Genomic DNA, 25,884 nt, shown 5'->3' with positions numbered 1-25,884 from the left:
TATTTTTGCAGTATATTCGGTATATTTTGAAAATTATACCGCAATATTTTGCTTTTATTAAAAATGGGTAGCTGGTATCTCACAGTCGAGCACACTCGACTGTAGCTTTCTTACTTGTTTTTGATTCCGGGGGCCGAAGAAAATCGCCCGAAATCACAAATTCCAGGATATCTAGAGAACCGCAAGGACGATTGGGATGAAATTTGGCAGGATAATAGTCCTTGCCAAGAAACTTCGATTGACACTAGTCCGGCAAGGATCGGACAGGATATGGCCGAGATATAAGCTATTTTCTTTGAACAAAAAAGTCCTTGTAACTTTGTTGCTTACAGGATATTCGTCTTTTTTTTGTATGTCAATCGGTTTGTATTTAAAGGAGCTATCCTTCCGTCAAAGGACATCCCGATCGTCCTTCAAATAGCCGAGATACGGTGGATTTTCTGGAATTTTGGCAATTTTTCTACACCTACCCCTTGAAAAATTGCAATTGCATTTTTTGGTATTATCCTTCAAATCTTTGAATGCCAATCGATAGTCCTGTTTGTTGTGATTACAAAAATGTGCATCCTTGCTAGATCCTTCAGGATTTGGTTGAGCTATGGCTAAAAAACGAATGTCCTTTTTCGAAAACAAGCTATATCTCGGACATATCCTTGCGCATTTTCAAAGGACATATATTGCCAGGATCGCAAGGACGAACTCTATCGATCGGCATCAAAAAAGTATGGGGTCATGTAAGGATCCAACACTTGTAATTTTCAGTCCGGGGGCCGAAGAAAATCGCCCGAAATCACAAATTCCAGGATATCTAGAGAACCGCAAGGACGATTGGGATGAAATTTGGCAGGATAATAGTCCTTGCCAAGAAACTTCGATTGACACTAGTCGGGCAAGGACCGGACAGGATATGGCCGAGATATAAGCTATTTTCCTTGAACAAAAAAGTCCTTGTTACTTTGTTGCTTACAGGACATTCGTCCTTTTTGGTATGTCAATCGGTTTGTGTTTAAAAGAGCTATCCTTCCGTCAAAGGACATCCCGATCGTCCTTCAAATAGCCGAGATACGGTGGATTTTCTGGAATTTTGCCAATTTTTCTACACCTACCCCTTGAAAAAATTGCAATTGCATTTTTTGGTATTATCCTTCAAATCTTTGAATGCCAATCGATAGTCCTGTTTGTTGTGATTACAAAAATGTGCATCCTTGCTAGATCCTTAAGGATTTGGTTGAGTTATGGCTAAAAAACGAATGTCCTTTTTCGAAAACAAGCTATATCTCGGCCATATCCTTGCGCATTTTCAAAGGACATATATTGCCAGGATCGCAAGGACGAACTCTATCAATCGGCATCAAAAAAGTATGGGGTCATGTAAGGATCCAACACTTGTAATTTTTGATTCCGGGGGCCGAAGAAAATCGCCCGAAATCACAAATTCCAGGATATCTAGAGAACCGAAAGGACGATTGGGATGAAATTTGGCAGGATAATAGTCCTTGCCAAGAAACTTCGATTGACACTAGTCCGGCAAGGATCGGACAGGATATGGCCGATATATAAGCTATTTTCTTTGAACAAAAAAGTCCTTGTAACTTTGTTGCTTACAGGACATTCGTCCTTTTTGGTATGTCAATCGGTTTGTGTTTAAAAGAGCTATCCTTCCGTCAAAAGACATCCCGATCGTCCTTCAAATAGCCGAGATACGGTGGATTTTCTGGAATTTTGCCAATTTTTCTACACCTACCCCTTGAAAAAATTGCAATTGCATTTTTTGGTATTATCCTTCAAATCTTTGAATGCCAATCGATAGTCCTGTTTGTTGTGATTACAAAAATGTGCATCCTTGCTAGATCCTTAAGGATTTGATTGAGCTATGGCTAAAAAACGAATGTCCTTTTTCGAAAACAAGCTATATCTCGGCCATATCCTTGCGCATTTTCAAAGGACATATATTGCCAGGATCGCAAGGACGAACTCTATCAATCGGCATCAAAAAAGTATGGGGTCATGTAAGGATCCAACACTTGTAATTTTTGATTCCGGGGGCCGAAGAAAATCGCCCGAAATCACAAATTCCAGGATATCTAGAGAACCGCAAGAACGATTGGGATGAAATTTGGCAGGATAATAGTCCTTGCCAAGAAACTTCGATTGACAATAGTCTGGCAAGGATCGGACAGGATCTGACCGAGATATAAGCTATTTTCTTTGAACAAAAAAGTCCTTGTAACTTTGTTGCTTACAGGACATTCGTCCTTTTTGGTATGTCAATCGGTTTGTGTTTAAAAGAGCTATCCTTCCGCCAAAGGACATCCCGATCGTCCTTCAAATAGCCGAGATACGGTGGATTTTCTGGATTTTTTGCCAATTTTTCCCGATCTCTTCCTCCCTCCCGCTCTCTATCCTTTTCGATCTGTCACTCCACGACTGTGTTTAGGCATGTGTATGTGTGTGTGTGTGGAGCCAGCCCAACTGATGGAAATCCAACTGCAGATGAATCAGCTTCAATATATGCATATGCCTGCGTGTGTCAGTGTCGACTAGGTGAATGTGTGTATGAGTGTGCGTGTGATGATAAATGAGTTTTTATTTTGATTTTATTCACTGTTTAGCTTTGGCATTTTTGCATGTGAACTGCTCTCCCTTCCCTTCCCACTCCAATTTTTTGAAATTTGCAAACGAGCGATTGTTGTCGTCTTCATTTTCGAGACTTTCGTCGCGGCAAAACAAAATGGACATGCGCTAGCTGGTAGCTGCTAACCTATGCGGCAACTTTGCGTTGCCAAACTTCACATGCATATACAAGCCAATTAAAGCTGCGTTCGAGTTGCGTTCGAACGTGTTCGCCGTGTTCACTTGTTTCATCTGCAGGCTTGTCAGTTTTTTTACGCTCGTGGTGGCTTTTGATTGGCCAGCAATACCAAGCACATTATCAACAATTGTTGTTGTAATTACTTAAGTTGCTGTTGCTTTTGTAATAGCCGAATAAAAAAGAATATAAATACAACTTTTACAATTCTTAAAGGGTTTTCTCTTGCAATCCGCAATCGAAACAAAATATATGGAATTTTGCAAATTTAGCACGTGTTTGCCAAGTAACGAAAACCAAGGATCCACGTTTATAATGATAAGTTATATACTAAAAGTTGCGCATTGAAAATATCTACCTACTGATTCAATTTCGTTAACATAGTCCTTATAGTTCTCTTGCAATCCGTAATCGAAACAAAATATGTGGAATTTTGCAATTTAGCAAGTGTTTTCCAGGTAACGAAAACTAGGGATCCACGTTTATAATGATAAGTTATATATTAAAAGTTGCGCATTGAAACTATCTAGCTACTAACGAAAATTCGTTAACATAGCACAGCTGAGCCAACGCGTTGCAACGCAGTCCTTGTCCAAACATCTAAGACACGAGCAAAATTGTTGTCGCATTATCAGTATGCTACAATAAATTTATTTTTTTGTTAGGCGCCAATTTCAAATTTGAATTTTGAAAATAACCGACAAAAAACAAATCCGTTTTATATTAAAAAATTTTGGGTTTTTTTTGCCGTATCTCTGTGAAAACACTTAAGATCCTGTCAGGACTTACCTTATTGTTATCAGGATAACTAGTTCTATCGGTTGACACTCAAGGAGTTTCAGGATAAGGCAATAAAATTCACCTGCAATTCTTCAAAGGGTCAAGTATAGAAAAATTACCATAAATTTCAAAAATCCACTGTATCTCGGACATTTGCAGGAGGAGCACAAGTAACATTTCGAAGAAGATTGATGCACTCAAAACAACAAAATTTCGTTACAGGCTCCGAGATAAACGGATCTTTTTTGTATATAGAAAATTACGTATATCTTTGGTATATCCTATATGATCCTTTCGGGTCCAGTTGCAAACGAAGCGAATTTGTGATGACTATTATCCTGCCAAATATCATTCCAATCGTCGTCCAATAGTTCAGCTTATATATTACATATATTGAAAGCATTGGAAGTCATCTTCGATGGTTTGTTGTAACGATGATCGAAAATTTCCAACGCAGTATGTGAAATACCAGGCAAACATAAATCAATAGCAAGCAGAATTACAGCAAGTAGAATTACAGCAAGTCACAGTTGCCCGTTTTCGGTACCACAACTATGTACCGGCCAATTTGAAGTTTGGGTGTAAATGACAAATAAAAATAAAATCCTTTAATAATTGTAAAAGTTTTTTGTATATTTTTTCGGCTATTACAAAAAACAACAGTGACTAAAGTAATTACAGCAAGAATTATTAATAATGTTGTTGTTGTTGGCCACTGAGATGCCGCAACGAGCTCCAAAAATAAACAAGTCATCAGTTTAAATACCAGGCGACCAGCAATCAGCAGCAAGCAGAAATAGAATACATTTTATGAACTATAACGATAATAGAATAATTATTAAGACTATCTGAATGTATTTTCGCCTGTTGATAGCTTTTTTTATTGCGCATTTGATGTATAATATGTCAATATACGGAAAAATCCCTGGTCTCAGTGCTCCGGCGAAAACGTGTTAATTGCAAAAATATGTGAGCTCTAATTTGCATTCAAATTTCGGATGTTGCAACAAGTCGTTGTTGTTGTTGGTCACGAAAATGCAGCAACGAGCGCAAAAAAATTACATCATCAGAAAAAATACCAAGCGAGCAGGAATCAGCAGCAAGGAGAAATAGAGCGAGGAAGTTCCTTGCTCAGTGCCTCCATCTGTAGCCTGTTACGGTACTAAAAAATTAAATAGATGCGCCCCAATATTAGTAAGCACTTGTAAGTACACCTTCAATGGTAATATATCTTTGTTATCGTGTTTTGCGTATGATATTTATTGTTGTGGTTTCTTGTGATTTATATATTATAATATTTTTAAGAAAAAAAAAGGTATGCGCATTTTATATTTCTTCATCTATGCATGATGATGATTTCATATTTGTTTGTTTCATATAATTTTGTTTTTGAATTGAGTATTTGCAATGTTTACAATACCTACTACACATCTTTTGACTTTAAGTATTGCTGCGCGTTTTTAAGGTTCTGTATATATATGTGTGTGTGTGTGTTGTGTACGTGTGTGTGTCTGTGAGTGTGCTTTTTTATGAAAAACATTTACGTATACATACATACATTCAACACCATTGATTTTGTCGTGTTTGTATTACAATATTTGTATTAATTAATTATGGTTTCTAAATAAGTTTTCTTTTTATTATATTTTCCGCTTTAGAGTATTTACATACTTTCACATATGTAGTTTCGTAATTCTTATCGCTCTAGTCAATTCATTAAAAAAATGTTTTTCGTTGCGTGACTATTAAATGTATGTTATACATATCCGTCCAAACTTCATCAAAATTATTAAAAATTAACGTGCCTTTCATTATTGTAAATATCAATGTGTATATAATACTTCGAGTGCATCGTTATGTTTCCTTATATGTGTTGAATAGAATTTAAAAGTCAATGGAATTATATGAGTAATTTAAATACGAAAGTGTTAATGATAATCAAAAGATATACATATTCGTAATTTAATTTTAGTTTCGAGTGGTTCACAACGTACCGGTTTATTTCACCGTATTTTTGTTTATCATTTTCAATGTGATTCATGATTTTGTAGCAGTGAGACAGTTATGGAAACATTATTAATATCATCTACACATGTACATGTATGTATGTTTGTCAAAATCGACGGACTTATGGCTGTATGTTGTGTCCTAGGTGAACATACACATATAAATATAATACATATGTATATATACCATTTTATATGTACAACTAAGAACAAGATAAACAAAGTGTTATCTAAAATGCTTATTAAAGTCAGAAAAGTGTATCATTGGCAGGGCAAGCAGACTTACATACATAACATACATACATCAATTCTGAGAGGTGCATATACCCGCCGTTGCCATATATAAATGTACAAAGACAAAATACGTAAAATTGTGTCAAAATTTCTTGGAAATGCATTTTAAATTCATATAAAAATTTTGGTTTAAGTGCAACAAATTTGTGATTGTATATATGTATATGTACACATTTAATATCCTTATTGTACAAGTGTAATACTGAATTCATAATTAAAATGCCTCTCCACACATGTGTATATGTACATATGTTAGTGTACGTATAAGTCATATATATATATATATCTATATGACTATATATAAATATATCTTTTATGCATATTATATATAAATAATAAGTATTTTGATTTGCTAAAAACATGTAAAAACCTATTATTATTTAAAAATAATCAACTATGAGATACTTTTCGATTGAAAGTAGTTCGACTCTATCATCATGTAAATGATATTATGTACAACATAATAATTGATTAAACATAAGTGTTGGTCTACGAATTTTGCATACATATGTATGTATGTAGAATATTTGCAGCATAAACAAATTGATTTTAAATAACATAGTTGATTAGGAGAAGCTAACTACAGATACAAAGATACATATAAGATGTATGTAGCATAAACTAGTTCACCAATACTGCAAAATAAATGGACAAAATGACTTATTTTGATTGCAATGGACATTTATAAAATTATTAAACATCTTTGCAAGCCCATTTCATGGATATGCGACTAAACAACAATATACTACTTCGGTATTCCGAAGTGAGCGGTGCGGCTCTTCCCAAGATTGCAAGACAAAAATGTTGTGGTTGCAAAAAGAACGAACAATAAATGAATACTACAATAACAGAGCCTAGCTTATTCAATTGAATGTCTTTTGTTTGGGAAGAATTCACCGAAATGGGGTTAAAATTAGCTAGTTTAAGATTCTAACAAGATAAACGGATGTACTTATTAATTATTTATGTATTCATATATATTTCTTGATGATCTACATATATAGAACTATCAGTCTCACATCCCATACCAAAATACTATGAAATATATATTAACGTAAATATGCAAATAATATGGTTATATGGTTTTGTGATGTTTTACTGTTTCTTATTCTCATTCTGTTTTATTCTGTTCTGTGTATTTATTATGTGACCCAGCCAATACTATGTGTAGCCTGACGACAATTGATCGGGGTATTTGAATGCAACATACTACACACCTGTTGGAGATTGCTTATATGTATGCATGGATTATATCATTCACAGGCATGGCAGGGATTTTTTGATTCTAAATACTAAGCACGCTTGCATATGAAGTACAATATGCAAAATGTTCGATAACGTTGGGGAACAATGGCACAACGTATACATGATGCATTTGGGCAAGTGAGTATTCCTGAAAACAGACTGAATATAATTTATTTAAGTACAACTATTTGTTGTACAAAGTAGAGTCAGTGTCAAATGCATCGCGCGTTGAACTATTTGCCCCAAATACGTTTCTTGTGAACGTATTGCTTCAGCACAATTCAAATATGCAAACAGTTTTGTTAAGATTTTGATTTGGCAAAGTGTACATACATACACGCATAGTGTACAAGTATACGAGAGACTTGCATACCTACATACATACTATATATGTGGTGTGCATTGTATATGAATACATATACCATATATAATGTGCATACTAGATGTATGTACGACATTTAGGTTAAACATCTATTGAGTACTTTTTGACACTTACAATATTATTATTCTTATTGAAATATTCGAGATACTATAGAGCCAAGGACTTGAAGTCTTTACATGTTGTAGAAGCTGGATGACTAGGATAGTGTGTGATATACAGAGAGAACGAGAGACAGAGAGGGAGAGAGAGAGAGCTAGACAGACATAGAGAAAGAGAGTCGAAGATAGACACCGAGTGCGTGAGTATGAGATAGGGATAGAAAGAGGGAGAAGGGAATCACTCATGCATGTGACAGAGATAGTTACACAGGCCCTGTGCATAGTTAAATATCTATTTTCGTTTCGCTCCACGCCAATTTCCAGTTGTGTTAAAGTATTTCCGTTTCATACACCTGCTTGGTGGTCATTGTGGTTGTGTTTCCACCAGCACCAGCACCAGCAGCGGCAGCAGCAGCGCCCTTACCACCCGACGACCCTACAACAGCACCGACAGCGCCGCCGACCACACCACCCGTAGCATCACTGATCAACACACCATTAGTAGCCGCAGTGGCAGCACTCTCGGCCGCAGCCGCCGCAGCAGCGCCAGCATTAGCAGTGTTCGTTTCACATGCTAAATTCAGTGCGGCAATCTTTTGCTGAATATTCGTTTCGCTGCCAAGTTGTTTGAGCGTGTGTGCTGCTGTGCTCGCTGCTCCAGTAGTAATATCCTGCGACGAGCAGGATATATCAACGGAAGGTAGCTTGCTCATCTGCTGCAGTCGCTGGTATTGCTCCTGCAACAGCTTTTGCTTCTTCAGCAGCTCCTGGTGGCGCATCTCGAGCGCGACTTGCCGTTGTGCATGATCGTTGCCGGACTCATTGCCACTGGAATTGTCGCCGCTTGATGTGTCACCACCACCCATAACACCCATAACGACTGTCTCGATGCCAATCGTTATATTGTTGTCCCCGATATTGGCAGCAGCTGCGGCAGCAACTATATTCTGTGGCACATTTGGGCTTGTCGGACTGGCCAGTGGACTGCGTGAGCTGGTACGTGGCGGCGGTGGTGGCGGTATGCGTTTGTGGCCCACTTTAGATATTAGATCAGCATTACGCTCGGGCACTGGTGGCTTGATGCTGCTGCTGTTACTGCTACTGTTACCACCATTAGCGAGACTGAGACTGAGACTGTCGCTGGCCCTGGAACCAGTTGGGGGAAACTCGTTGTCCGATTCGCTGGGGAATGAGTGCAGACGACGCAAACTGCCCCCCACATTAGTGTGCACCATCAATTGCTGTTGGGATTGCTGATGCGTAAGGGATCCACGTGGAGCTGGTGTGTTGTTGCTTGCAGTCATGGCCATAACCATGCTATTTGTTGTTGTTGTTGTGTTCGCCTGTTGCATATTGATGTTGGCCTCCGTGAAAAGACGGGCCTGTGATATTTGCGTGGTGACTGTACTTTGCACAGCAGCCTGTGCGCTCTCATCGGATATAGAATCTTCGGGGCGAGCCTGTTCGCAATTAAAACACAAGAATTGTAGTTAAGAACTTTTTACACATATATTTTTTCTCACTTCGAATTGTTGCTTTTGTTGTTGTTGTTGTTGAGCAATTGGCTTAGAAAATGTTTTAAGCTCGTCTAGCAGAGCATCGAGTGCGTTTTCGGGTGCGAGTCCCCCGCTGATAGAGAACGACCCCATCCTGGGTGTTGGGATTGGCTACAAAAATAAACAATTGGGCAATTGTCAAATGAATGAATTATGCTTGGCCATTGGAAATCAAGAATTTGGATAATAATATTGCGCATTTATACATACTTACGAATATGCTGATATGTATATATGCACTTATGAATACAGTATCTCAAAATACATTGTACGTACAATACAACTTGTGAAAACCCATCACGTAAGTGAGTTAAATAAAACGAAAAGCCGTGGTGCTTCAATGAGTATATGTCGCATAACAAAGACACATGCTGTGCACAAAAGTGCCGTATATAATAATAATATGTATAATATTTATAAATCATATCAATTGACTTCTCCATTTTATATAACCCTTAATTCAAATGAAAAATAACTCGTAAATTACATATTTACTTATCACTTATTTAAATAAATATTTTTAGGACACAACATGCACAACAATAATGCAAATCGAATAAATTCTTGTTTCTATGTGTACAATATAATAATAAATAATAGGTAATGCATTGCCATATCAGTAAAATAGCAAATAAAAAAATTCGATCAAAAACATTTTCTTAAATCAAATTAATGGTCATACGGAAAGTTTACGAATCAAAAATGTTGATTAAGTTCAAGCTAAGACATATAAAAATAATTGCCAAGGATGGGTGTGAACTGTAAAACATGGAACATAAAGAGAGTGACTTAGATTCAAATTGCAAGCAATATGATAAAATATGAATTGCAAATGATTTGGAATGATGAACACCGATTAAGTAATTGTATAGATCTATGTAGGATCAATTGACGCATCATTTGTGTTGCTTAATAACAAATTGTGTTTTAGTCTGACTGTTGATTTTGAAAGGATAAAAAAAGAGTTTGTTTTGATACGTAGATGGGTTTTTATTGTATGATGAAGATGGGTTAATATGTATAGATGGGTAAAACTTCAAAGACAACAATCGATGAGTGAGAACATAAGTGACTGACTGCTTGCATACATTGATTTGAAAACACTTGGCTCTTTTTGTTTTTCTTTAGTCATTTTAGTTAATTAAGTTATTAAATTAACTGGACGCTTAAAATTATGGTTTGTGTTGAACATCAACAGGGGTACATTTATACTTTTGTTAATTTAAATTTTAACGAATATGTACATATGCGTTTTAGCTACAACATTTATATAGAAAACTTTGTTTTCATTTAACTAGTTCCTTGAAATTTTTATTTTATGAATTTGGCAACAAAAACAAAATAGAAAAATGAAAACACAATGTAAATATATTTGAAGCACATAAACCTTATATAAATATGTATGCATACACTGAAGTCTTCGGATATCCGAAGTTTACTCTTTCCAAAAGTTAAACAACTGAAGTTGGATACAGTGTTTAAGCTAATTTATGAATAGAAAACAAAAAAAAATTGATTGCCTTAGAACAGAAACTCTTTGAAGTTGCCAAAAAATACAAGTTCAACTTTTGAATTACTAAAAGAAGATGACCTCACACATTTTCATGCATTTTTGCTATTTTATTGTATTAGTATTAAGCTTTTTGCGAAAGAGAGTTTTTTAAATAATAAAGTTGATATAATAAAAGAAAAATTACAAAGAAGAACACAATTCGTCGACTAAATAACAATTGAAAACGAAACCCCCGTATTTCAATGAAGTTTTTAAATTAATAATTTGGTTAATTTTGTTGTTTTTTTTTAATTTGAACTTATTTAATAATTATTTAAACAGGAGTATCACTTGCTCCTCGTTCCCTTCAAGTTTTCCTATGTTAAACTATTTGACTTCGAAGTGAACTTTTTGGTTTTAATATAACTCAACTTTATTGAATGACCGTAAAACATAAAATAATAAATTTTTGGTGAAGTATTTGAGAGTTTAGTTTACAGGTTTGAACAAACAGTCGATATTGTTAAATGTGATTAGCACAATTTAAGCTATTATATATATATATATACAAAAATAGGGCGTGTGGGAAAAAGGGAACATAGACAGACCACAGACTGAAACAAACAAACCAAATATAAAATGCACATTGGATCACACGACCAGTGGTTAAAAATTTGAATAAAGAAATTGCTCATTTAATTATCTGGGAATAAGTAAGAATGAATTTAAGTGATGTTGTGGCACGGAGACCGAAGTGAGGAAGACTAAGACTGTAGCTGTTAACAGTTTTGAAAACATATATTATAAATGTGTCCATTTGAATTACCTCATGCCTACATTCTTCAATCATTGTTCTTGGTAATATGGCTAGTGATATTAAATGGGCGATCTATTAAAATATACATATGTACGTTTAGTTTTCAGTTACTCTGAATGATGATAGCACAGTTATCAAATATTGATCATTTACGAATCTCATTTTAATAAAATAGTACTGTACATAGAAGAGAATAAAGAGGAGTGTTGCCCAGAGAGAAAGAGAGCGAGAGAGAGAGGATGGCATTCACCTATAATGAATGCTAACAAAACCAATAAATCCCCTTTTGGAAAGCACGTTAAGCACACACATTTATATGTATACACATAAGTTTATATTATATATGTATGTAACTAATGATAGTTGCAGTTGGTATGTGTGTTCGGGCTTATGGATAGCTTATTATGAGTTTTAATATGGTTTCGAGTTTAGTATTAGTTAGAAGTTTATAGCAGTAGTAAGTAGTATACAAAAATATAAACTAGTTATGTTTAATGCGGAGCAAATAATGTTTAGCTAAAATAAAATTGACATAGTTTTATGAATTCATCTTTTTTTGTTTTAAGGGTTTTTAGTAAAATTTGATTTTTTGTTTTATATTTTCAGTCATTACTCAGTAATTGCCTCTTTGAAGTTAGAACTCCATCGCCAGTTAAACTATGTGGTTGTAGTTGTTGTTGTATACGATATCAAAATTGTTAGTTCCAAAAAAGGCAAGAAGAAGAAAATGAAATCACTAGGTAAACCTCATTTAATAAGACTTTTTACTTTGATTGGTGTTTTGTCATCATATGAATATGAATAGCGTGTTAAATACGTAAAACGTTTTGCTTAAACAAAATCAACAAAACAAAAAACTTGATTTTTTTACACATCGCTATGTATTACCCAAAAGACAGCAGCTTATTTTTACAATAATAAACTGCGTGGATTCGCTTGGGCCTGAGGAAATTGGATACGTCTACTTAATCATGTATTGATTTCTAATAGCCAATTGTAGATATTTTTTAAAATAAAACAAAAAAAAAACAGACAAATAAGAGTGCTCTCACTTGATGAACCAATTTTATATTAAGTACTTAAATAATTCCCGATTTAAATTAAATTAATACTAAATAGCCAATTTATAATTGTTATTTATCAATTGTCAACAGTTCATAAAGTCCTACAAAGTTTAAGCCACTGCTTCGCTAGCTGTTACATTCAAACTTTGAGTCCGATTTTGGTCAAATTTGGGATACGTCAAATAATATCATTATAATAGCTTGCTAGTTCAACAGTTGAGCAACTCTTACTTAATTGTTGTGCAGAACATCAACCATTGCATGTAATCTACAAAAAATTTTGATGAATGTGTGTGTGCTTGACTAGGCGGCGGACCTAATAAATGGGCGTGGTCAGACAGGCAAGCTTCACAAAGATTGCCTAGCTAATCTAATCAATTGCTACTCAACAGTTCAGCTTTTACTCAACAGTTCTGCACAATTTGAAGGCGTTGCAAGTGATCTTTGAACGCAAAAATTAGCTTGCCAAAAATTTTAGTGAATGTCTGCCAAATTGTGTATGCCCACTTGACTAGGCGGCGGACCAAGATATTAGAGTGGGCGAAAGCGATAAGTGGGCATGGTCAAGCAGAATAGCTTCATGAAGGTTGCACAGTTTAGAAGCACATGTGTGTGTATGTGCATGATTTCAATGAAATGCTACACCACTGTTCAGCTTCTACTAAACTATTACTCAACAGTTGCGCCACTTTGATGGCATCAAAACTGATCGAGTGAAAAAATGGCATGCCAAAAATATTAATGTATTTCTGCCAAATTGTGTGTGTGTGCTTGACTAGGCGGCGGACCAAGATATTAGTGTGGGCAGATCTGATTAATGGGCGTGGTCAGGCAGGAGGGCATCGCAAAGAATTCCCAGCTTGCTAGTTTAACAGTTGTGCAGAACCTCAAGGCTTTGTGTGCGAAAAAGTCGTTGCCAAAAATTTCAGTGTATGTAGGCCAAAGTAAGTGTGAGTGATTGACTAGGTGGCGGACCTAGATATTAGAGAGGGCGGAAGGAATAAATGGGCGTGGTCAACAAGCCGAGCTTCACAAACACTACGCAGCTTAGATGAGCATGTGTGTGTGCGTTTGTGTGTGTTTCTAATCAATTGTTTCTCAACAGTTCAGCTCTAACTCAACCGTTGTGCCTATTTCAAAGACATTGCAATTGTTCGTGTGGCATGACAAAAATTGTAATGTATGTCTGCCAAATTGTGTGTGCCTATTTGACCAGGTGTCGGACCGAGATTTATTAAAGTCCCCTACAAAAGTATTACTATTTCATCAGTAACTCCGTTCTTTCAAAAATGTTTTTATGCTTTAAAACAGATCAAAATTGTTTTAGAATGCCCAAAAAGAATAACAGGAAAAATAATTTCAATGTTGCAATTTGCAATTTTTGTAAACAAAAAATTAAAAAAGCAACAAAAACAAATGAGATAATATCAATAAAAATTAAATTTGAAACAATTTGTTTGTATGGAAGCTAAAATTAACTTCAATTTGTTGGTATTACCATGTATCTCAAATATATATATACAATCGCTTGACTAAATTGAAATGATTTATGCGAAAATAATAAATTTTGGTACTACGTATGAAACTCATGGAACTTTCATTAATTTGACCATAGCTGCTTGAAATGTAAGTTATTTTGATGTTTACCAAATATTTCATGGTTTAATATTCATTTACAGGCAGATACAAGGCACAATAGTTGCTCTGTGTTTTAATATTGGACTGATCAAGAATGATATATATATTTACAGCTCGACATGTTGTGCGTTCATATCGCTATAATATGCAATTATATCATTTCTATAATGTGCAAACTCGAAAATTCCGAAAATTTCGCAAACAATCAAAAGTAACCTGTTAAGTACTCTATGCAAAATTCGTACGTTTTTTAAATCGGCGACTTTTACAATATTTAGCAAGGATACTATAGTGTGCAATAAAATGCATGATCTAAAATTAAACTTAGCCAATGCAATAATTTTTTTTTTTCGGTCAAAAGCAACTAATTTTTGTCATCGAAATCATACAAAGAAATATTGTTTAACATTAGTATACGAATACGTAATAATTATGTATGGTATGGTATGAAAAGGTGTTAAATGCGTTAAAGTAGCATTGGCAATTCAGCCCTAGGTGTTTTTTTGTTTTTGCTATTCTTGTTTATCTTTGCAATGTTGGCTTAATGTGTGTGTGTGTGTGTTTGTTATTTTTGTTTGCATAAGAAGCACCTCATGATTTACCATCAATAAACTCACCTTGTCAGGAACAGATATATCTGTAGAACGTAAAGACTCTTCAGTTATTGGCGGCTCATTGGGCGGTAAGCGTTGTTCCTGCACGCTAGCCAAACTATTTAAAAACAGAACCAAATAAATTAGTATCTGGATTAATCAGAAGTTAGATCACAAACCGTTTAAGTGTCACCAAGGTGCCTGTCAGCTTTTTGCATCGACGTAATGCCGACTCCAAGCGGTCCGGCTCTTCTTTTAGGAACTTTTCTTCTCGCACCACTTTTTCCATTTCGTTGGATAATATGCAACGTAACCCATTAGACAGAGTTGGAAACTTTAGTTTAAGTTCAGCAACAGTTTTGCTACAATGAAAGTATATATATATATATATATATATATGTATATGTATATAAATAGCAGCTGATAAACAATCAAAAAATACAAACCTTGCGCGACTTAGAACTAATGCCATGTCCTCCACAGCAGTCATATTAACACGTGTCCGTCGATTAATAACTTCACCACGTAAATTCTCCACAGAGGCTTCTAAATCGCTGAGATCCTTTTCAAGTCGTATGACCTCCTGCTTGTACAATTCCTCCTCCCTCGATATGCGCGTAGTATCCTGATCACCTTGACCCCAAAAGCTTCCGCTGCTCGCCAAGAGGGTGGCGCGAATGCGCATAAATGTGCTCTTTATATCCTCGCGCACAGCCACTGATTGGGCTTGCGATAATCGTCTCAAGGTGCGCACTTCCATCCGCAAATCCTTCGCTTTCTTTTGCAGGCCACGCAAATGGTTGTACACCTCAGGCGCCAGTGCAATGTCCGCCCGGTAGCTTGGGTGGGATGTCTGAGCCAGCACAATTGGTTTGGGTGGTGGAGGGGGGCTTTAGGCGATCGCGTTCTATATGTGAAAAATTATGTAATTAGACATTTGACAAAACTCTACGTTAACACAAAAAACGATAATAAAAATAAAGGTAGTATAAACATATGTACAGTTATAATAATAATTGCGTGATTATCTAACAATGCATGCGTGATTTTAATAGTCCTGAATGTATGATATTATTTCACCTAATTTCACCTTATAAGGGCTAAGATTAGGAATCTTACCTTGTGACGAGGTGCGTGGCAAGGTAGACGACTTGATTGCCGGCTTGGTTGGCTTCGTTTCAGCTTTTGAATCCAGGGTGGTAGAAATATTCATTTAAATAGGGATGAGTGTTAATATTGTAATAGTATTGTGACAAGTTAAGGCTACTCAAAGGGCATCAAGTCTAAGATTACACATAATTATGAAAACTTAATTCCGTTTAATTTCGAATTAAATTCCTCTGTGATTTGTGTGCAAAATTTCAAACATAAAAATCAAATAAATAAATATGTAATTCTTGTATAATTTCTATTTACCGGCATGTAAAGGATTGTGAGATTTGGGAATTCCCTGTATATCGTCGCTAAACGAAACTGATTTCTCAAACGACACGGATTTCTCTGAAAAAAACAGCAAGAGCAAGTCTTGGGACATTGATAAGCGCACGAAAGGTTCCGAACACTTACGACATGAGTTCTTGCCCAACTTTGGCGCCTTTTCCCTAACGTACAGCTCGTCAGCGGAACCGTTGGCTAAATGTGAGAGTATGGAATAGAGATAAGAACAGAACTTGTTCAGTTTTCAGTTTGTCACATTTAGTTGGCACACACACACAACTGCATGCGAACAGATATTATACATAATATATGTCTGGCATGTACTAGCAACAGCAGTATTAGACGGTTGGGGGGTTTAGGTATTATATGTATGTAGATTAAAGATTATGTTAAGCAGTGGTAGGCAACAAATAAGATATATGTATTTTGATAAGCTGTATATGGTTAATATGTATTGCACTGTGTTGTGAGAAAAACAAACAAGCATATATGTTCACACATAAAAGAATCGCAAGTGTGCCTTGCGGAAACATACCTTGTATTTGTGATGGAACAACTAGATAGTTGGAGTCTAATTGAGGAACAGCCATTGGAGCGATTTGGGGATTTTGATTGACTAAAGCCTTCTGGACCAGTCCCGTCAAGTTGGCCAATTGCCGCTCCATATGCTCGACACGTATGCGATGTAAATCTTCAGGTCTGAAATATAATAACATAATTAGTCGCCGCTATTTCACAATATGCTACACTTTTAATTGATGCGGATTGTGACAAGTTTACTCTCTGTAGTAGTCAACATTTCCGCTGCTGTCAAGATCTAAATGAGCAGTCATGCTCAAATGTGGATGCATGCGTTGAAAGTTGAAATACTTAGCTCATGCAACCGTTACAAAAAAAAAAAAGAAACATAAATTGCTCTAGTGAACGTGTAACAATGGCATCCAAGATTTGTTCATTCTTTTGCCACAGTTGCATCTCGACTGCCTGGTGACGCGGTAGAATATTGGAAGAGCCATAGCCATGGCTTATTGTAGTCGTAAGTGCACTTTGCTTTGTTTTTTTGCTTTACTTTCCAATTAACACATGGGCTGGCCGGAAGTTCGATCATAGTGCTGTCACACTCTAATCCATGTTTGTGTTTCATTCAGTTACTGGTTCGCCGCAACGCTTTGCAAATTGCTTATCAAATTTCCCACTCCAGGATCTACTGATCCTTAAAAAGTCTGTGCAATTGATGAGGAGTGCTGAGGAGGATGAGTTGTCTCCTGATGATTCTGGTAGCTGCAACGATACTCCAAATGCTCCACAACGAATGGCTTTAATGGCTGCTGAACGGTAAATATAACTCGTATTCATTCACCAGATGTAAGGCATTAAGTGTATTTTCTCTTGCTCTTGCATGTAATTGGCAGTGGTGATCACAGTGGCCCGTCACAGCCCTGGCAGCAATCAGGTGGTCATATGTCCTCTTGGACGGAGGAGAAACCATCAAAGTTGCAGACATTGTTTCAGATAAGCATCACTGCACTCGCTTTTCTATCGTTTGGCGGCTATTTGCTGTGTCTCATTGTTCAGGCTATCAAGAGCAAAGGCACGACCTATTTCCATCCTGTGGCCACAGCAACAACAACTTCAAGCAATGGCAATGTGAAGCGTATTAAGATTTATAGGCGTAGTAAACGAAGTCCTGGTGCAGCAAACGATGTTTCCAATTTACTCTTACCAGACTATGCTTCCTATATGAAATCTATACGTGAACGAAGATCGCGCTATGCTCACCTGGTTGGATCGTAAATCTGATTACCACGATGGGGCAGACGATTGGGGCCAACTTTAATGCCATACAGAGAGTATTGGTCTTCCGCGAGCGCCGCCTCGCTACATTCGTAAAAGATTAAGATAAAAATCATATGAGAAATGTTGATTTATTCAAATAACATCAGGCATACCTTTGTTCTTCGTCGATTATGGGCGCCACGACAGTCCCGCGAGTTCCATACTGGCTGTAGTAGGGTTCCTCATAGTTGCCGCGTGTGCTTCTCTCCGGGGAGCTGGTATAACCATCTGTAAATCAGATTTAAATCGTTGATATCCGTTGTGTACTATGCTTAAAAATGTGGTTCGTTGCAGTTGTTGAGGTTATGTTAGCAATAACTTATTTACAATTGAAACAACTTAAAATAAATGTTAAAATGAATTATTACGCACCCATTGACACTTTATTGCGCTCTGAGGCATACATTCCTCTGGGTAACGTCTGCGATGAGCCAACATAATACGGGGCTGCTTGTTTGCCGATCTGAAAGACACATAATAAGAATTACGTAAAATATATTAATTAGTTCTAATACGATCGAAGGCTTATTTGTGAATATATTTGAGATATTGTGTAAATCATAGTCGGCTATAAATATCTCATAATTATAAGAACAATAAACAAATATGTTCACAGTGCCAATCAATGAGTTGGCGAAATTTTTAATAGGTTTCACTTTAATTCAAATTCAACTGCTTCGGGTTAATTGTCCGTGGTTAGTTATGCGCAGCTCTTGCTGGGATTTCCAGGGCCGAGGCCAAAAAAGAAATAACAACAACAACAACAACAGACAGTCAGTCAGTCTTATAGAAATTAATGAATGTTGTAACAAAATACACACCCAGTTAATTAACCTCTTTGCCAATTATTGACGCGTCATACGGTCGCTCAAGAGCTGTCATTGTTTTATATAAAAGCTTTCTCTTTCACAGATATTATTTTTATCTACATACACACAAGTACTAAGTACTATATGCTCTAATCTTTTGGTACCTTATTCAGATAAGATCATAGATTCTTACATTTTACTCACTACTAAGACACTCAGAGCTAAGATATAAGCAACTTCGGGGAATCGTTTTACAATTACACTTAAGGCTTAACTTATCGGATCTGGATGGATGGCAATTTCGAACACACAGAGTACTCCAATTCCTATTGATCTCTATTACGTATGTACGAGTATATTGGTGACTGGTGGTAAAAGAGGAAGCTATGACAATATTTTACCGGTCACAGTTTTAGGATGTGCATATATATATGCACATAAGTTTATCATAGTGCGAGCGGTTTGCACGCTTAACTCAAGCAACAACACCAACAAAGCAAAAAGCTCAGCTTTACAACTCACATCAAAAACAACAACAACAACAACGCAGCAGCGGCAGTAGTAGCAAAAACCAAAAGAAAACCTCAACCAGTTTCAATTTCAATACAATTTTACAATTTGTTACAACTGAGCGAGACGTACTTGTCCAACAATCGGGCAGTGTTAAACTGCTGTGAGCCCGGTGTGTGCGGTTGTGCTGTGTTTTCTGTTTTCTGTTTTTTTATTTTTGTTTTTGCTTTTTCTTATGGTTTTTATTATTTTGTTTTTCTTTTTGGCTTCGCTCAGCTCAACGCTGGCGCATGCGTAAACGTAGACGAATAGTAAAGTGCGAGACTGCGCCGCAAACGGACGTGGAAACGCTTTGATTTAAATCCAATCCAATCCAATAGCGCGCCATCACTCTATTGGTCGTCGGCATGCATAATCGAGCACGGATTAGCGTTGGACAAGCATTGCTGCTTATCATACTCCTCAATGGACGCATCTCTTTCGCTTGGAAGCCCATTGCCTCCAGTGGCAGCCCGATTACAACGTACAGCCTCAAGCAATCGCATCCGGGAGAGGCCAGCAGCAGCCACGAGCTGGCCACCAGCTACTCCCAGTTTGGAGCTGATAAGGACGAAAATGATTTAGTGAGTCTGCCTCACGCCGCTGCTGTGACTGCATCTGAAGCTGGCGTTGGCGTTGGCGTGCTTACTCATCCTATAACGCTAAGCGATGATCAGGAGAACCATTACGAGTCGTACATTCTGAAAGACGATGTGATCAAGGAGTCGACGCTCAGTTTTCCGCGCTCTCCCCTCTACGCTGCTGCTGCTGCTGCCGATCAGTGCAGTGTTAAGAAATTTGCATTCAATCAAGACGGCGTCGTCGAGTACAACAACGAGTTGCCCGAACTGGAACAGTTTACGCTTTGCTTCTGGATGCGATTCACAAATCATAGCGGCGATCACGTTATGTTTACTTATGAAGGTGAGTGTGTACTCAGCTCTAATGGGGAGATAGCTCTGTATTATCAGCTATCAGGCATAAATTTCGATATTATTATGAGAGGTGAGAGGAGCATAAATTTGAGAGTCTGATCATTTAGATGCCACTTTCTTTATCAACACAATGGCCATTGACCTTTTATGTAAGCAGACGTCAATTGTTACGCTGCAGACAATTAAGTGAGACCTTCACGGTTAGACCTGTGGGCCAAACGAATTTCGTGGGCAACACTTTGTCCGTTCCCAGAAAGTGAAAGGAATACAACTTCCTGATGGCGATTGTTGGGCAAACAGCTGATCATCTTGTTGAATTTAAATTGACAGATGACTGCGTATAATAAAGTTTTTGACGGTCAGCACGACGACTTGAGGCAGCGGTACCCCGTTATGGCGTACAAGACAAAGCAACGCGACGGGCCAGAGCTCACCAGAGACAGAGCTAACATAAATGGTCAATTATGTATTATACTAAGTATTATATGTATGTATATACATATTTCTTTCTTTCATCTTCACAATTTTCAACTGCCCCACAACGACATCGTCGATTGTGACCACATTACATAAGCGCTAAATTTACCAGTTTGCAGTAAGCTGCTGCTGCTGCTGCTGCTGGTGCTGTTGACTACTCCGTCTGCGATTTCGACTTCGACTGCGATTGCTACCGCTTTTGTTATTTTTAGTATTTGAGATTATTTTAAATATGCAATTCAAGCTGCGTATAAAGCTTCCGGAACCTGACAGATACTGTCACTGCCGCTGCCGCTGCAACTGTCGTGACCCGAGGCAACGCCTTGCATTAAATCTGCAACACTAACATACATAGTTGTTTGCGACTAACCGAACCACAAATTCGACACAGAAATGCTGAGCTCAGATGAACAGGTGGAAAGGCATGCTCCTAGTTTTGCATAAGAGTTATGCTAACAGGATTTGTCAGTGTTTGATGATCTGCTCTCTTAAATTTCATCTGTTGTGGACACGATTAAATCATCGCGTCCCCAAGCGACATGTTGATGCGAATGTTGATGATGGCGTAGACATTAAAATGAGATTAATGATTGTTTGCTGTTGCATTATGTGGTATGAGTAGAGTGGAGCAAAGCACGAGCATTATCAATGGCTCAACTATTAATTGGCAATTGCAGCAGCGGTGGCAGCCTCGGCGGCAGCATCACGCAACTTGATTTGATTTCATAATCTGAACGACATATATTAACTGTTTAACTGTGTAACTTCTGTAACAGCTGGAAAGGAACAGCGTGAGATACAAATCTGGGTCGCGAATGCGCAAAATTCCAGTTTCCTATCGATGGCTATAAAAGGTCAGCAAATGTACAGGTATGTTTCATTCCGAATTCAATTGCAATTGCAGTTGCAATCAAATCGAATTGCGCACCTTCCCTTTTCTATACATTTAATGAACATGGCTGATGATGTGTTGTCTTTCGTTCTCCCTCTCCCTCTTCCTCTACCTCTACCTCTACCTCTACCTTCCTTGCTCCCTCCACCACTGTTTTGGCACAGATTAAACTACCCGCTGAAAATGCGGCAATGGCATCACATGTGCAGCTCGTGGAATGGAAAGACCGGCGAGTGGCAAGTCTGGCTTAAGGCAGAACGTATTGGGCGTGGCTTCCACAATTCAGTGAGTAACCGTAGCTTACTACCGAGATGAAGCTTAGTTCAGCTAAGCTGTAGTGTCTAATTACGCGTTTCTCGAGCCGATTGTGAGCTGAGCTGAGCTGAGCAGCGGAAACAGCAACCTCTTAACGACAGCTCGAAAAAACGACTTCAACAGTTCGAAGAAACTGGTTGAGGGAACATAACTGCGGTATTAAATTGGTCGGTCGGCGACCGAGCGAGCTGAGCGCGTTATGCCATCGTCAGGAGATATTAAGTATCATTTCATCACAGTCACAGTCGGCGTGTTAGCCAATTAAACGAGTATGGCATACATATGCATCACCAAATGATTCAAATAATATCCTTAATCAGATTGCAGACTCAAAGCAGACTCGTTCACTTTGAATGCATACGTAAACATTTACAAGTTACATTAATTTCTTTTACTTTTTATTGCTCCCACTTTTGCAAACTTCCGATCGAGTTACGTTCGTAAAGATTTCGCAATCGCATCTCTTTAATTGCCCCCCTGTTCGCCTATTGCAGTTAGTGGGCCATAAAATACCGGCTAAAGGAAAATTGCGATCAGGTGGAAGCTCAATTACCGGCGAAGTAAGCCACGGCCTCCACTTCGAGGTGACCCTCGTGCAAATCTATCGCGTGGCTTTGAGTGCGGGAAAGGCACATCGAGATCACAAGCACCACCACGTTCATCACTTCGACCATGAGGGTCAGGAGGTGTCTAGCACAGCGCGTGCTCCGCCAATGGTAAGTGCAGCACTTAATATGATAATGCTCACACATTAGCATTACCATAAAGTAAACAGAATATTATTTACTAATACTAATTTATGTGATAGATTAATCGACCTCAGCCCATGCACATGCTGCTCGCCAGCGGGCAGATTCCGACAAGAGTGCGCATCAATCTGGCCAACTCAGCGTCACCATCTCCAATGCCAGCTGGCGGTCAGCCGCAACAGTCGCCACCATCGGCTATCACAGTGAATACCAATTTCGTGAATGGTCAAATAAATGCTGGCTCTCGATTGGTGGCTCAGCAGCTGCTAAATCTATCGCCCATTACTCAGAATCGCCCTGTCGGAGTCGCAGTCGGAGTATCGACGCCAGCTTACGATGCTGGGCGTTTCCAAATGCTGAGTAACTCAGCGAATGTTCAGTTCATCGATGAGACAGAGACACACATACAATTCAAGCGCAATTCTAACACTGATCCCAAGGCGGCAACAGCTGTACAACAGCAACAACAAAATGCGGGAAGCATTGGTAAAAAGTTGCAAAAACGGGGAATAGTTCTCCTTGATGACGGCTCATTAGTGGACGACGGACTTGATGCTGGCGATGATAGCGAAATTTACAATAAGTACAGTGGTCTAGCCGACTTTGGAGGGCAGCAATTCAAACAGGATCTGTCGCTGCGAATGACCCTTGAGGAGGAGATCAGTTCGCATGACCGAGAACCAGCCGAGGAGGAAGTCAAAGCAGTTATGGCCATATGCAGCAACTGCGACCCAGAACCCTTCAAGGGAGCTATTGTATTCGCATGGAAGGATGTGATCGAGCAAATGAACAACTCTTTGAAGGGCCTCAGTGTAGGCTCCTGTGGAAACTTTTAACTGCAAATGCTCGAACATCTGCACAGCTACAACACACGCCTACTAATGTACATATAAATGTATGTGATGTATGTAATTATACATTCGTATACATGCTTCTTTTTGTGTTGATTGTAAATGTACTTGAGAATATGAGTATTGCGAGGAATGAATGTCTTGGTGGGTACTAAAAGTAAATATGTATGTATCGCAACACACGCACGCACACACACTCACACACACACACACACACACACTAAATCTAACACACATACACTCACTCGTATTTATACATATGCATAAATGTACATATTTATCAATATAAATAAACAAATAATTAAATGAACTCACCTTCGATTTGTGAATGTGCTGATGCTTAAAATCGGAATCGAACTCCGGCTCGCTGAAATAACTTTGATCCTGATCCCAGTTCGATGGTGCCTGCGGCAATGGCTGCGGTATCCCAGGACCACCGGGCAAAATCTGAGGCGGAGCCGCCACCTCGGTGGACTCGAAGAGCCGCAACACAGAGCGATCGCGTATTTCACGGAGATGCGAGCGCACATCCTCTAGCTCGTAGAACATGTCTTTGCTAGCATCGTGAATGTAGATCTTAACGTTCGGCCCCTCCAGATACGACATGGTCAATTGACGTGGAAACGAGCGCACGAACAACGCTCGCACAGTGTCTATTGATGTGATCTCATTTGGGAGGAGAGCTCGCTTCGTTTCCGACCGATACTGCAGGAACACGAGCCCAAGCGGCCGCTCCAGAGTTTTCGACGGTGTGCGCACAACTGGCAACGAGGAGCGCTGTTTGCCGCCACGCCGAAATCCAGTGCTTGCTGTTTCCACCTCGGACATAATGCCGGGATCATCATCGAACAGCGGTCCTTGATTGACGGGCGCATAGCCGCGCATTGGCTGATTTTTCTTATTTTTTTGCGCTCGGGTGCTCATCTGCAAAGAGAATGGTGAGCAACTGTGAATGATGATGCTGCTACAATATGACGCTTACCTCTAGGTCCATGGCGCGTTGCTGCTGCGTCATTTGGTGTGCGTGCGGATGCTGCGAGTTGCCGTAGACCAGAATGTCGCCTCCAAGCGTGTGCCGTCGTGGATCATCGCGTCGCATCGCACGCCTGCGTTCGTCGCCACCTTCAAATAAAACGATTCATCAACTGTGCACATTAATGATAATTATGCCCTGCGCATGGGCTTTTTACGTACTTTGCTCGCTGGGCGGCAGGCGACCCGGTTTATTTTCATTTTGCCAGTCTTCTTCTGGAAGCAAAGTGCAGAAAATAGGAGCGCGTCAGTGATTGAATGCATTTGCATAAAGCGATAACTACAACTATCGATATTATATCGATATTTGCAACACCATTCAAAGCAGTGCGAAAACTTTATTATGGCAAATATACACGCACACAAATTTGCGTATGTACATATGTATGTGTATGTGTTTGTCTGTTTTCGTTTATTCAAATATTATATTTTATGTGATGCATATTGCGAGTCCATTGCTTTTACAAGAGTATGTACATGTACAAATACATATGTACATACATATGTATATATGTATGTATGTACATATGAATGCGTGTTCTTACCTCCTTCTCGTCCTTTGCGCTTCTTCTTTGACGATGAGCTGCTGCTTCCACTGCCGCTTTGATTTGTCGATGCACTTTTATCTTTGCTCTTCCAACGAATCAACATTTTGTTGAATTATAATTTATGTGCGCCGTTTTTAGTTATTTTACAATTGTTCTATTTAAGTTTCTATATTTTGCGCCTCAAAATTCTTAAGCACAAACTTTGTGCGCTGGAAAGACGACATAATTATGATATTGCATGCCAATGTCCTACGTATGCATGAATGCATGTAAATACACTGTATGTATGTATGTATGTATGTATTATGTGTGTATGTATGTATGTATGTCTGTAAATGCTATGCATGCATTTTCCTATGTACATAAATGTATGTACATATGTATGTATGTATAGCTGGTATGTGTGTATGTACATATGTATGTATGTAGCTCAGTTTTGGTCTGTATATATAATATTTAAATGTGCGTGGCCACATAAATACGACATACATATATACATATGTATATACAAGCTTAGGTATGTATGCCAAAAATGTACTATATGTCATGTGCGTATCCAAAGTTCAATTAACTTTGCTTTGTACATACATATGTACCAACTGTAAAAACAACATCCATACATGGGAATGCATTCATCATTTCATTCGCTGTCTATAATCTTTTTGCACTTGTTTACATTT

At 38.2% G+C, this 25,884-nt stretch overlaps 3 protein-coding genes across 3 annotated transcripts; 2 read left to right on the top strand and 1 right to left on the bottom strand.

Moving 5' to 3' along the window:
- Positions 1–5,206: 5,206 nt before the first annotated feature.
- On the bottom strand, positions 5,207–25,307 carry LOC132795178 (coiled-coil domain-containing protein CG32809). Its single transcript, XM_060805738.1, is given in 16 exon segments — positions 5,207–9,281; positions 14,799–14,892; positions 14,954–15,136; positions 15,221–15,663; positions 15,665–15,681; positions 15,894–15,956; positions 16,191–16,274; positions 16,341–16,406; positions 16,747–16,910; positions 17,991–18,089; positions 18,161–18,275; positions 18,420–18,510; positions 23,940–24,548; positions 24,607–24,746; positions 24,819–24,872; positions 25,202–25,307. Coding segments are annotated over 16 exon segments (3,711 nt in total). The 3' UTR covers positions 5,207–7,898.
- Positions 16,965–18,005, top strand: LOC132795181 (uncharacterized). Its single transcript, XM_060805741.1, has 3 exons — positions 16,965–17,247; positions 17,360–17,546; positions 17,624–18,005. Exons 1-3 carry the CDS (start codon positions 17,232–17,234, stop codon positions 18,003–18,005), a joined length of 585 nt encoding a protein of 194 aa, XP_060661724.1. The 5' UTR covers positions 16,965–17,231.
- Positions 19,651–23,712, top strand: LOC132795179 (uncharacterized). The gene is made up of 5 exons (XM_060805739.1): positions 19,651–20,329; positions 21,594–21,687; positions 21,874–21,994; positions 22,519–22,740; positions 22,833–23,712. Exons 1-5 carry the CDS (start codon positions 19,774–19,776, stop codon positions 23,607–23,609), a joined length of 1,770 nt encoding a protein of 589 aa, XP_060661722.1. The 5' UTR covers positions 19,651–19,773; the 3' UTR covers positions 23,610–23,712.
- Positions 25,308–25,884: the final 577 nt, after the last annotated feature.

This window comes from Drosophila nasuta, chromosome X (genome assembly GCF_023558535.2).
Source record: "Drosophila nasuta strain 15112-1781.00 chromosome X, ASM2355853v1, whole genome shotgun sequence".
Classification (NCBI taxonomy): Eukaryota; Metazoa; Arthropoda; class Insecta; order Diptera; family Drosophilidae; genus Drosophila; species Drosophila nasuta.
The sequence above is the reverse complement of the archived record's forward strand: the minus strand, read 5'-3'. Positions and strand labels throughout refer to the sequence as shown.